General features: G+C 32.0%; 1 protein-coding gene across 1 annotated transcript; it reads right to left on the bottom strand.

Moving 5' to 3' along the window:
• Positions 1-2,981: 2,981 nt before the first annotated feature.
• Positions 2,982-12,049, bottom strand: LOC126727018 (ankyrin repeat-containing protein NPR4-like). The gene is made up of 2 exons (XM_050432469.1): positions 11,530-12,049; positions 2,982-3,803 (listed from the first exon to the last, which is right to left on the bottom strand). Exons 1-2 carry the CDS (start codon positions 12,031-12,033, stop codon positions 3,141-3,143), a joined length of 1,167 nt encoding a protein of 388 aa, XP_050288426.1. The 5' UTR covers positions 12,034-12,049; the 3' UTR covers positions 2,982-3,140.
• Between the last annotated feature and the right edge of the window lie 983 nt (positions 12,050-13,032).

The raw sequence follows: 13,032 nt of genomic DNA, 5'->3' as shown, positions 1-13,032 counted from the left end.
GAAAGAAAATATTACATTAGATCTCAGAAAAAAGTACTTATAGGCCTGCAAAAGTACACATGTCATCTAAAAAACTACTGCACTAGACCTGGGATGAAAATCTTGCCCACATATTTTTCAAAGTTGCCGACCTTGAAAGCAAAAACACTTGTTGGTTTACTAATGTCAAACACTGTCAGAGCTGCCAAAGACATTAATCCACTGTCAAAGCCGCCGAAGACTATAGATCCAAGAAACTGACATCACAGAAGTCTTCTACAGCCTTCGATCCACCAAACCTGAAAATTCTAGGCCCAGATGCGCCGCCACAAGCAGCCACAAACTCCTAAACGTCCCACGGGTTTCTCATTCAAATCTGTTTTTTGTCTGGATAAACATGCATCCTAAGTGATTTAAGATTTACGTTATGTTCTTTTTTTAATAAAAAAAATGTTAATTGTGACAATGTTTTTCCTAATATATATATATATATATATTTATGTAAGGACTCAATTCATGACGGCCCCAAAATAGTATTGGGTTCGCATGTTGAGGGCCCAAACAACAAAATTTGTAGAGCGTGGGTTTGAAAGGCTAGGCCTTGGTCACCAAACGGTGGTTAGTCGTGGTGTTCATATAGAATTAAACCATGTTCGCTTGAGGAGTCTTTCTCCTCGAGACGGTCTGGGAGGCTCTGGTTCTTGGCCTTTTTTCCCAGCCTCTTCTTCGGATTGCTTGCTTCTCCTTTTATATTAGCCTATATCCCTTATCCTACGTCCACGTGTAGGTTCAACTTTCCAGGACTGATACTTGTCCCATCAGCCCATACCCAAAGTGGTTGGAGGTGGTTGTAAAAGCTGAAGAGCATGGTTCTGTCAGGTGCAGAGTATTCAATGGCAGTAATGGCAGCTTTTCCTTTGTCCTTGATCGCCATACTGTCCAGCGGTCCTTTCTCTATCAACGCAGATATTTTAGGTTTTTCCCAAAACTGTTCCTATACCGTTCTTGCCATTTCTTTCAGGAGGGCCACGGGGATGCCGAGGACAGAGTCATCCTCGGCTATGTCTCAAGATTACTTGGACTTTTATTATACATCCTCGGCTATATCCCTCCTCGGCTCAGGCCTTGGGCCCCAATGTAAAAATGGGCCATGGTCACAAATTATTGGGCCCCACAATATATATATATATATATATATGTAATAATTCTCATTCTCTTATAATTCAATTTGTATTTTTTTCCCTATGTATTCTTTTAAAAAAAAAAAATACTTGATAAACATGCACCTAAGTGATATAATTTTTAAATTTTGTTTTTTTTTTTTCCTTTTTTAAATGTTAATTGTGACCATTTTTTCCTAATAAATATCTTTTTCCTAATAATTCTCATTCTTCTATGATTCCTAGATTGATTAGAAATCTAACTTTCTCACAATTGAAAATTCTCTATGTACGTAGAGCTTTTAGTGTTTATATCCTTATATATTTTTGTGCATAGTTTCTTCTTCTTCTTCTTTTTACGGCTACTTCTATCCTTTTTTTTTTTCTTTTTTTCTTTTTTTGTGTGGATAGAAACACTATTTATTGTTCTAATCAATTTTTTCTCTCCCCCATTATTAGTAATTATTATTCTATTATGATTTCTATGTTGATTAAAAATCTAACTCTCTTTTTGTTTGGTTTTTTTTTTTTTTTCTTATTACTTAGGGAATTTGCCGTTTGTGAATTCCATAGTAGAATCTTTATGAAACCTATCACCACACTATTGCATGTATGTATTTCTCTTCTTTGTTTTGTGTGAGAGTGTTTTTTAAAGGTTTTTCTTATGAGTCAGAAAGGCAATTTTAAATCCATGAAATCCATTATATAAACCTCTATAAATATTTATGATTTATCTATTATTATTTAAGAATTATCAAATTTTGTATTCTCTCCTAAAATAAGGATTAATTTCATCTTTCTATTCATAATTTGTATTTGTGTTATGTTTATATGTGTGTTATTAAATTAAATTAATTTTCCTGAATAGTTTTAAAATTTTTATGTTACTATTTCTCATTTTTATTTTTGTTGTTAGTAATATTATGAATCTGTTTGGAAATCGCTTATTTTGCTGAAACTGAAAACTTTTTACTGAAAGTATGTTAAAAAGAAGAAGCTAAAAGCTGACTTTTGGAGTAATGAGACTCACTTAACAGTGCAATGGGACCCACTTTAGGAGCAAAAAATAAGTTAAAAGGTAAAATAAACTAATTTTTCTCAAATCCCAAACGCAACCTATATGTGTGTGGAAGAGATTGTTTAACATGATGAGCATGTAACTTTTTTTTTTTTTTTTTAATTTCACTATAATTAATTTTTGTTTTGGTTTTTTACAAATATCAATATTCGAATCTATATTTAGCACCCACAAGATATTTGAATAATATTCATGAAAAATAAAATCTATAACGTAGCATGTTATAAATATCAACAGCATATTTCTTCACAAGATTGCTATAATCTAGTAATATTAAATCTACATCATGAAAAAGAATCCTCACCTCAACTTAATCTTGCAACTTTGGTTGAACTAATTATTATTTTTTTTTAACTTTATATCCTTTTTCTACCTTAGGACTCCTTTAATATTAAATTTTTACAACTATCCACTCATGTTTAAGGAGATCCTATTTAGATCAAAGAGGCTATTAGTGTATTAAAATGTAACTCTAAATAAAGGTTTAAAAAAAAAAATCTCAAGTAGTTTATATGCTCTTCTAGTGCATAACACAATTCAAAAGTAGCTGAAAATGTCATTATAAGACAATTGATAAGTTAGAAGAGAATTATGTTTTTATTTTACTTGATACATAATTTATATGGTCTAGACTAAAGTGATTATCAATTTATTATTTCTTAATAAAATTATTATAAAATTTTATAGTCGAAACAATGCATATGGGAATGATACTAGTTATTAATATAATTAGCTTCCTAAAAATGTCTTTTCGGTCCCGTCACTGGCTAGAAAGAAGTTCCTTTATTACTCATAAAAGCACGCACAGGGATGAGAAATATCTAATTTCTCATTGCCTTATTACATAAAAATAAATCATGGCAATACAGTAATATAGATAAGATTTTTGACATTTAGTTCATGATGGAAAAAGGAAGAGGAGGTTAAGCCCATTTTCGCTTAATGGTTGTCAGCAAGTAACGAGGAGTGAATTTCTGGGGAAGTACCGTCTTCAATATTTTCTTGGTAAGGGCTCGCAAAGTACTGGAGAATGCTTTGTACAATGGGAATTGCATAAGCGCAAACACACAGACAGGAAGGAACGCAGCAGTATAAATCACAGTCGTAGTCCAAGATGTCTTCTTAAAATGAATAATGAGCAAAATAGTAGCCGCGAAACTAAGCATGGTTGTTGTGACAGAGAAGAAGAGCAACGTGAACCCTAATGTCAGCTTCCGCGGAAGTGATATACGGAAATTTTCATACTCAAATGGAGAAGAGAGAATGGAGAGGAACATGACAACGGAAGTCAAAGAGCTCGCAAGGGAGAGAACGTCCATGATAGTGAAGAACAGGAAGAATGGAGAGTGAAGGAAAACTGGATGGCCTGTGTCGTCGTTACCCCCTGGGACAGTGTAGGCAGCCGCGAAAACTACAGTGGCAACGAGGACCGCGACTGCAGAGCATGATTGAGAGGTCTCCTTTATCCACTTTTGCGCGTCCTCGAGAAGTTTAGAGTGTTTCTCTTTGAATAACTCTTCTGCTGTCATTTGATTAGTTCTGTCGTGGTGCATGACATAATGGTCAGGAATTATTTTCTGCACACGCTACATTCATGAAATAAACCAATCACATGGTCAGAACGATCTTCATTCATATTTTTAACACTAAGGGTTTATTTGGATGCAATTTATTTTGTTGAAAATTAAAAATTGAAAATTAAGAACACGGTAACAAAATAATTTTTAAATATGTAAATAATGTCGTAGGACTCATTTTTAATATATTTTTTTTTCTGAATAAAGTGATTGTAGGTCCCATGAACATTACATAAATAGTGTATAAATAGTAACTTTGTCCCCTAAAAAGTGTGCAGTAGAAGGAAAAAAAAAAAAAAATAGAGAAAAACGTAAACACAGAAACGCCGGATCCAAACACTCACTAAATTTCACTTTTGGAGTTTTTTTTTTTTGACAATTAAGCTTAAAAGCTTTCATTTTAATTATTATTTTTTTTCGTCAAAGAGATAGAAGTATATTAAAAGAAGAAAAGTGAAACAGTATACAGAAAGAGACTTGGCTGAGGATCTGTAATACAAAAAGCCATGCAAAACCACGCATCGTGGCCTACCATTCCCACGAAACCAAACAAAAAACAGTAAAAGAAAGTATAAACTAAACAAGCCACTAAGAGGGTCCACAGCAAGTTCCTTATAATCAGCCAAGGGTCTTAACAAGAAAAACTTAATAACTTAATTTTGAGTCCGCTTTCAAAATAGTTATTTCGTTCACTACCATAAGTGATCTTGCTAATGGTGCTAAATAGTTACCCGAGGCATGCCTAGTCATGTAACACCTCACCCAACCATATCCACATGTCAAATGCTGTCACATCATAAAACAAAGAAATTTTCTAAGAATACAATAAAATTTCACAACGTTCATATAAAAAAAAAAAAAAATCACAACAAATTGAGGTTTCAATCCACATATATCAAAATAAAATAAAACAAAATAAAAAGAAGATTATATCAGGACTTATCACAACTTAAAACAAAAGTGCTATGAAAAAAATTTGTGAGTTTCTGTTGTGCATTTAGACTTTCTCTAAAACAAAATTAGGGTTTTAAATATTTTTTAAAAAATTAAATAAAAATTTCCCCACTTTTTTCTCTGCAATTCTCACGCGTCTTTATCACCATCTCAATATCTCATCCTCAAAAGCTGGGAGGACTAGAAATCTAATGACATGCGTGCATAATTAAGCTCGTTCTCTCTCCCATGGATTTACCCATCTAAGCCCATTCGCTAGAATTTGCAGCCACTTTAAATCAAGTTCCAAATAACAAGTTCGTTCGAGCTTAAGTTAAAGCACACAAGACTGTAGGAGTTGGGGGCCAACGCTCCTTGTGACATAACTCATTAGCTTATTTAGGGATGGGCCAGACTTCAGACTTTTTTATTTTTTTTATTTTTTTAATCAGACTATTTTTTTTTTTTTTTTGATAAATAATTATAACATGCTACTAATCCCGCAGCTCGAACCCTTTCCCCCTTAGACCTCCAAGCACTTTGTACATGGGAAGATGCCAATTCAGCTACAAAGCCTTCGGCAAACTATCTTATAAAAATTAATGTTTCTAATAGTTCTTTTTGTTATTTATTTAACTAGTCGCTAACCCGTGCGATGCACGAGAAAATTATTGACTATGAAAAAAAACTAACAATGAATGAAGAATTTAAATTATCGTTTATGTAATGTTGTTGACAGTGCTAAATAGCCTTAAAAATCTTAGAGAAACCCATGGAATAGATTTGAAATTTGTTCACAAAGAAAGAAAGCCTTACGTGAAAAAATATATTAAATTAGTATAAATAAAAAAAATTAACTAAAATAGTCCAATTTAAAAGGTTTCAAAATAATAATAGTCCAATTCAAAATATAAATAAATATATTAAATTAGTACAAATAGAAAAATTAATTAAAATAGACCAATTTAATATAGAGACATATATTTCTTCATATATTATTGGTCAAAATTCATATAATTTTTTAAAGATGTTTTAACTAATATATCAATACCAGACCCAAATCTTTACCCAAAAATAATAATAACAACTATATTTTCTAGAATATTACAATTATAATATGAACCTAAAAATAATGAAAAGAAAAATGAAAAAGAAGAAGAATAGGTTGACAAAAAATAGAAGAGAGAAACATGACATGCATATTACATGGTAGAATGGAGGATCTCAAAATTGAAATGAAATGTGGTTTGGTGTTCTGGTAAAGAAAGAGGTTTCAAGATTTTGAGTTGATTTAAATAGACCAAAAGCTACGCTTAAACCCAAACCCAACTAAAAGTTAAGCTTAAGCCCAAATCCAAAACAAAATTTTTCCTGCCAATTTCATCCTGTATTCCCTCCCCCGTACTTGCCAATTGTCAAATCAACTTCTCATCAAAGCCAAACAATCTTTATTTTATTTACATTTTCTTCTCTCTCTCCAAAGTCCCACCGCACATTCATTCACTCTTTATTTTTACTTCTTCCTTTTGTTTGTTTCCTTCTTCCTTCTGCAGCACCGTAACTCCCACCAGTTGTTATCATCTTCGATTTGCTCTTCTCAGTTCTCAAGCCTGCATTTCCTGTTGCAAATCCAGGTTCATAGTTTCCTTTTTATCAATTTTTTCTTTTATTTTTTTCTCCCATCTCCCTTCTTCCCCAAGATTTCACACTCAAGGTATGAAAAATTTTCAGTATTCACATTTTGGCCTGGCCGGAATGGAACTATATTCAAAACATTGGTCCACGCCGTGTCGGAGCCATGTCAGAGAAGTGGAAAAAAGAAAAGAAAAGAAAAGAAAAGACACCGCTCGGACACATCGACGTCTGTTCTGAGGGAGCATTCTTCTTCCTCTACTTCTTCAGGACATCGACCTCTGTTTTGAGGAAGAAGATGTTTGTTGGTTTGTGGGTATGGTAGGTTTTGATTGAGAAATCTGTAGGTATGGTGTCTTTAGATGCTTTGCTATTGGTTTGCCATGGGTCTAATCGTTGGGGGAGCTGGTAGGGAGGAGCATAGAGGAGCGTTGGGTTTGGGGAGCTGGTAGAGGGAGAGAAGGTAGGGTGTGAATTTTGGAGAAAGAGAAGGCAGAGCATCGGGGTCGGGTTTTAGAAAAGTTTTATTATGGTTTTTTTTTTTTTTAATAATATTGTGCTGATGTGGAAAATTGTGGGAGTTTCAAAAGTTTCGGTTTTATATGTATATATAGATTAATTTTGAGATGTTTCATCAATTTCAAACCTTATAGTTCTATTGATTGATAATTAAAAAGAATATGTAAACAAAAAGAAGATAAGAAAAGCCCATATATATATATATATAGAAAAATTAGGCTACTAAAAAAAAAAACTTACAAACTCATGTATTAAAGCATATGATGAGGACCACTTCAACACATAATAAACAAATGTTAATTACTTTTTTATGAATGATGACACATCAATTTATCATATTTATCTACTAAAATTTATAGCTCACTCTAAATATATATTGAAGACAAAACTTAGATATAATTTTCTTTTTCAAAATTTTTTTTTGGTTGGGTTCTATGGGCCAATTTGTAGATTTTTAGGGAGAGGTGGGCCAAGAGTAATTATCTTGGACCTAAATATTAAAAAATGCAGAATATATATACTACTATGATTTTTTTGTACATGAACAGCTCCGTCCCTGAGCTTGTTTCTTCCCAAATCTTAATATTACAAGCCACTAGTATATATTACTAACGGATATTTGATAGTCTTTTGAATTTATTGTTTATGTACAGACTAGTAGGTATAATAAGAGAGTAAGAGCTCATTTTGCGGAAACACTATACCCAGCTTCCCTCTCATCTCTTTGAAAAAGGTCCAAACTAGAAGTAGTCCAATTGCTTCAGTACACATGTCCAGTGCGTAAAGGAAAATAAGAAAAAGGCAATCACTCTCTCAAAGTAAACTCTAACTTGCCCAAAATCTTGTTGAATTTAATTTGCTGAGTTTTGAGGAAAGAAATGAGGTGGAAATTTGGAGAGGGAATTATAGATAAGAATGGAGAAGAAGAAAAAGAAAAAAGAAAATAGAGAAATGGTTAATTGTATTTTATTGTATTATCTTTATTTTTTTTAAGTAAAAAAGCTGATTTGTTGGCTTAGTTGACATTTTTAATGGAAGTTAGAGTAATAGATTTTGGTGGAATGACCAATTGGAAAAAGGACTCAAACTTAGGGATCTCAAATTAAAAATTTTTAATTTAAAGGACCAAAATGAATACAACCCAACATAAAGAGACAAAATTAAAATTTAGTTTTTTTTTTTTTTCAATAATTAATAAGAAGTTGAATAAAGAAATTTCACAATGAAAACTATTAATTTTTTCTTTAGTAAAAAGCAAGTGTTTTCTAGTTATTTGTTATGACGGGAATGATGGACAATTTTCATAAAGTTCCACAAATTCGGTTCAGGAAAAAAAAAAAAAAAAAAAATTTTTTTGAGGGAAGAATAAAAAAGGTTTAATTAATAAGCAATAAGAACAGGATACGCTAGAATTAAAGGGTGAAAGCAAAGAATAATATCTTAATATTATAGAATCATGCCACCTAAAGTGAATTAACTCATTAGAAGAAAAACCCTTTCCTTTCAAATGTCTAGTCGGATCGAGAGCAATCACAAGGAAGAGCGAGATATGGAGTTAGAAGTCGAGAGATTGTCAAGCTTGGCCAAATAAAAAATGATAGACAAAGGCTACTAATAAGAATCTCTCTCTCTCTCTTTTAAATATTTTTTTAATCAGAGCCCATTGGCAATAGCAATAAAAAGGCTAAAACAATACCAGCCCAAAAACAATCATAATCCAGCCCACAGCCCACAACAGGTGAAAAAAAGAAAAAAGCAACACAAAAAATTTCCTAATACTTTTCATAACAGTTGAGCTACCAAATTTTTATTGGTTCTTATTTATAGTAACTATTAATATTACTTTTTTACTTATCACAAACAATATACCTACTAAATCAACTAGGTATGAAATTTTTTGCATCTATAAACTTTCTCAAGAAAAAATTGGGCAAAATATTTGAAATAGGCAAAATATTGTTAATGACAAAACACCTTAAACTCTTGAGGTTGGAAGGGAACAATTTATAAATATTAGGAAAATATTTGGATTTATCTTTATTTTCTTTTAATTTTTTTCTTCAAAAGAAAATCTAGATGTTGAATATTTGGATTCCACTTTCTTTCTCCAAAATGAAGCCGGATGTTGAACATCTGGATTCCAATTTTTGTTAATTCTTTTCACCCAAAGCAAATCAACATTTGAATTTCATTATTTGTTTTCCTATACAAATATGGATGTTGAAGATTTTGATTCACGTTTGAAGGAATCTTCTCTTTAATTTTTTTTTTTTTAAATCTGGATTTCAAATCAATAGATCTTGAAGATCCAGATTCCACACATCGATAGTTTGTTCCCTTCAAGCCTCTAAAACTTAATTTATTATACAATCAACAATATTTTGTCAACTATCCCTAAGATATAGAGCATATATGTATGTCATAAATAAGGTCCAAATATCCAAATTAGGCCTTATATCTAAGAGTAATATTATGTCCACAATATTTTTAGGCGAAAAAATCACTTTGGTCCCTACATTTTGGGGTTACAATAAATTTGGTTCCTACATTTTTGTAGCAATCAATTTGGTCCCGGTTATTTTCAACTTGTAATAAATTTGGTCCATGCCGTTAACTTACTAACGGAAAATGTCTACGTGGCAAATGGTGTGAACAGTTGGCATACTTGACGCTAATGTGATATTAAAATAGTAAAAAAAATGCCCTATTAGCATTTGAATAAACAAAAATTAATTTATCAATTTTAATGAAATAAAAAAGAAAAAAAATTCAAAACCAAAAACTAAAAACATGTACCCAGATGATTTTGAATGTGAACCTAGATCTAGAAACACACATCTCCATAAACTAAATCCAAATCTTAACCAAAGAAAAAAAAAAAAAAAAAACCAAACTCACAATATTTCTATTCGTTCCCTCACAACTTTCGTTCCATTCCATGAAACCCAAAACCATAGCCACAAAGCCAAAAACCCAAACTCACAATATCTCCACTCACTTTCTCAACGCTACTGCAAAACTGTTCATCAACTTCAGTTCATTATCGAAAATTTCATAAACAAATGAACGAAAAAAAAAAATCCCTTCAATATTTTCTATCGCTTTCCTTTTCGTGTTCCTAACTTTGTCCCTGGAATCATTTACATATTGAGAAAAAATCCTTTTGGAAAATTTTTGTTGGATTTTGTTTTTTCATCAGTTTCGTGAGAAAATCTCAAAGGTTTTATGTATTTGAACTATTTTTGCTGAATTTCAGAGGGGTTTTGTGGATGATTGAGATTTGAATAGGTTCTATATCTAGGTTCACGTTCAAAATCTTCTGGGTTCATGTTTTTAGTCTTTGGTTTCTAATTTTATTTCTTTATTTCTTTTTCTTTTTTCATTCCAATTGATAAATTAATTTTTGTTTATTCAAATGTTGATGGAGCATTTTTTATTATTATTTTAATGCCACGTCAACATCAAGTATACCAATTGTTCACATCATTTGGCACTTTTTATTAGTGAGTTAACAGCAGGGACCAAATTGATTGCTACAAAAATGTATAGACCAAATTGACTGTGACTCCAAAATGTAAGGACCCAAATGGTGTTTTTGCCATATTTTTACAACAAATCTTAAGTGTTAGGTTGTTATTGGTTGTTATGAATGAGTAAAAATTTAATTTATTTTGTGAATTCAAATTAAAACCAATAATAACTTATTATTTATAATTTCTTGTGAAAATACTGTAAACGTAGCACTTCTTAATATCTATAGATACCGAAGAAGATTATATCTAAATTCTAAAGATACTGAAGAAAGTGAATAAGGCAAATGGAATCTTCAAGGAAAACAAGTGAACACACACCAACAGCGAATAAAAAAAAGACTCCACAAACACCAAAAGCAATCAACCACTTCATCTAAGGAACATAAAAATATTTTTTGTTGTAAGTTTTGAGCTATTGGCTGTCTACTGTAGCTCAGTTGCCAAAACTTTTAGGAATAGCAACATTGTTGAAGTGTGTTTTTTGTGGAATGAGTTGCTAAAATTTGTATTTTTAGCTTTAAGAGCTTTATTGTGAATATGCTGTAACTATCAAGTGTTTGTATATATAGTCATAAGGCCAACAAATTGGAAACTATTGGTGTGCATCCAATTCACCAATTTGATGAATCCAACCAACCCAACATCTTGTGTTAGCTTTTGTCGGTGGGTTTATATTTTATTTTAAGCCTCAGGTTGGGTCGGATAAGGGTTGATAGTTTTTCCTGCCAATCTGACTCAATCAAGCCCACCATAATATTAGTATATTTTATTTTAATTTTTTTAATTTTAACTTATTTTGGTATCTTGAAAATTAGTTTTAATGAATTTAAAATTTTAGAATATAATAAGGCATAATATGTAAAATTTAATAATTTATTAAAAAAAAAGGTGTTTCAATAGTTAATGAAAATTTCTTTTTTATAAGACATGAAATATATAAACACAAATGCTAAATCCACCAATCCAACCCTACCCCTTTCTACACATATAAAAGTAACAGATCGGGTCGGTTTAGGAATTTTCTAAGTTTAATGTTTCCAAAAAAGCTAAATTTACTACTTCTGCTCCTTGAAATTATTATTATTATTTAGGGTGGAGCGGTGAATAGAGATGCTTACCTTGAACCATTTCAACTCCGCCTGCAATTGGAAAGCAGGACCAGGTTGGGGTCCTCGATCATAGTTCTTCATGTCGGCAACATGATGCAATATAGTGTAGCCTTTCTTATCAATCCGTGAAGCCAGCCTACGAGTCATTGTTTTCATCTTCTTAATGCGCTGGAAGATTTCTATTTTGCGGTAGCTAATGGCCACATGTAATATGTTTTCCTCGTCCCTACTGACGTGCTCAATTCCCTGAGGTTTCACCAGAATCACGCTGTCAACTATTTCTACTATTCCTTTGCTGGCTGCGATAAGCAATGGGGTGTAAGATGTCTGATCGGTTTGTTCCTCGGTTTGCTCCTCGGTTTGTTCCTCCTTGGTTTGTCCCTCATCCAAACTTGGACTCCCTACGTGAATCGCAATGTTTTCTGTTGTAGAATTGTGAAGCTGAATCCATGTAGTATCCACCTCTGCTAGAGTCTTGGTGAGTTTTAAAGCCAATGTATGCTTTACCTTCATCCGCCAGAGTTTACTGATAGCGGGACATGCTATACAAGATATATTATGCATGAGAGAGATCACTAAGTATCTTATATAGTTGTAAAAGCGGAAGCTTTGATACCAATATGTTGAAAATAGCAGAAGTGTAAATATCTATTTATTTTGTGTATCCTACTAACAGTGGGTTTATGCTAAATAGAAATAGAAAACAAAATAAACAATCACACGGGAATATAAAAATTTATGTAGTTCGGCTTTTGGCCTACATCTTCGGGCGGTGTTAAGGAGAAAGTTTCACTAATAAAATAAAACGATTACAAATGTGGTACTAAAACACTCTCACAAAGCCCAAACCCCAAATACACCCAAAAGAGCTCTCCCTTACCAAAAGCATGTGACTAGAGACATGGACGGAGCTGTTATTGGGCCCCCCCTAAATATTTTTTAAAAAATATTACTATATTAATAGGTACTAATTTTAGTAATTTTGTTCAATAAAATTATACTTTGCCTCCCTTAATAATGCCATCAATTCTTTTGAGAGTAATGTTATAGCCACAAACGTTTTTACAACGTTTATACAAATTATTTAGGTAGCAAATTCTTATTAGTTCGTACACTTGCATCACTTTATACTTATCAATAATTACTCACCATATTAACAATTTGTAAAAAAATTTGTAGTTTTAGCATTTTTCACCTTTTAAAGGATATAAAAAAATTAATAGATTAAATCTAAAACAAAATATACAAGTCCAAAAAAATTAGTTCAACAACAAAAATTACCAATAATAAAACTAAAAAATTTAAGCCCAGTCAATCTATTTTACCCAGAACAAACAAGTTGGCCATTTAAAAAATTTTAAACAAAAATCCTTAGCAGTAAAGCAGTAGACTCAAAGGCCGGAGTTGCCGCACACAGCTAGCAACAGAGTCGCCTGCCCTAACTCCAAGTCTTGCCTCTGTCCCTATGTCACAACCTACAATCTTGCAACCATCCACCAAGGGAAAATATAG

Source organism: Quercus robur, chromosome 5 (assembly GCF_932294415.1).
Source record: "Quercus robur chromosome 5, dhQueRobu3.1, whole genome shotgun sequence".
Taxonomy (NCBI): Eukaryota; Viridiplantae; Streptophyta; class Magnoliopsida; order Fagales; family Fagaceae; genus Quercus; species Quercus robur.
Note: the sequence above shows the minus strand (reverse complement) of the source record. Positions and strands in the feature narration are given on the sequence as shown.

Excerpts from the sequence above, each read along its gene's own strand:
- LOC126727018 (XM_050432469.1), bottom strand. The coding sequence starts at position 12,033 with ATGAAGGTAAAGCATACATTGGCTTTAAAACTCACCAAGACTCTAGCA. Across the intron at positions 3,804-11,529 it reads CGGAGTTGAAATGGTTCAAG|CGTGTGCAGAAAATAATTCC; the intron begins GTAAGCATCTCT and ends TCATGAATGTAG.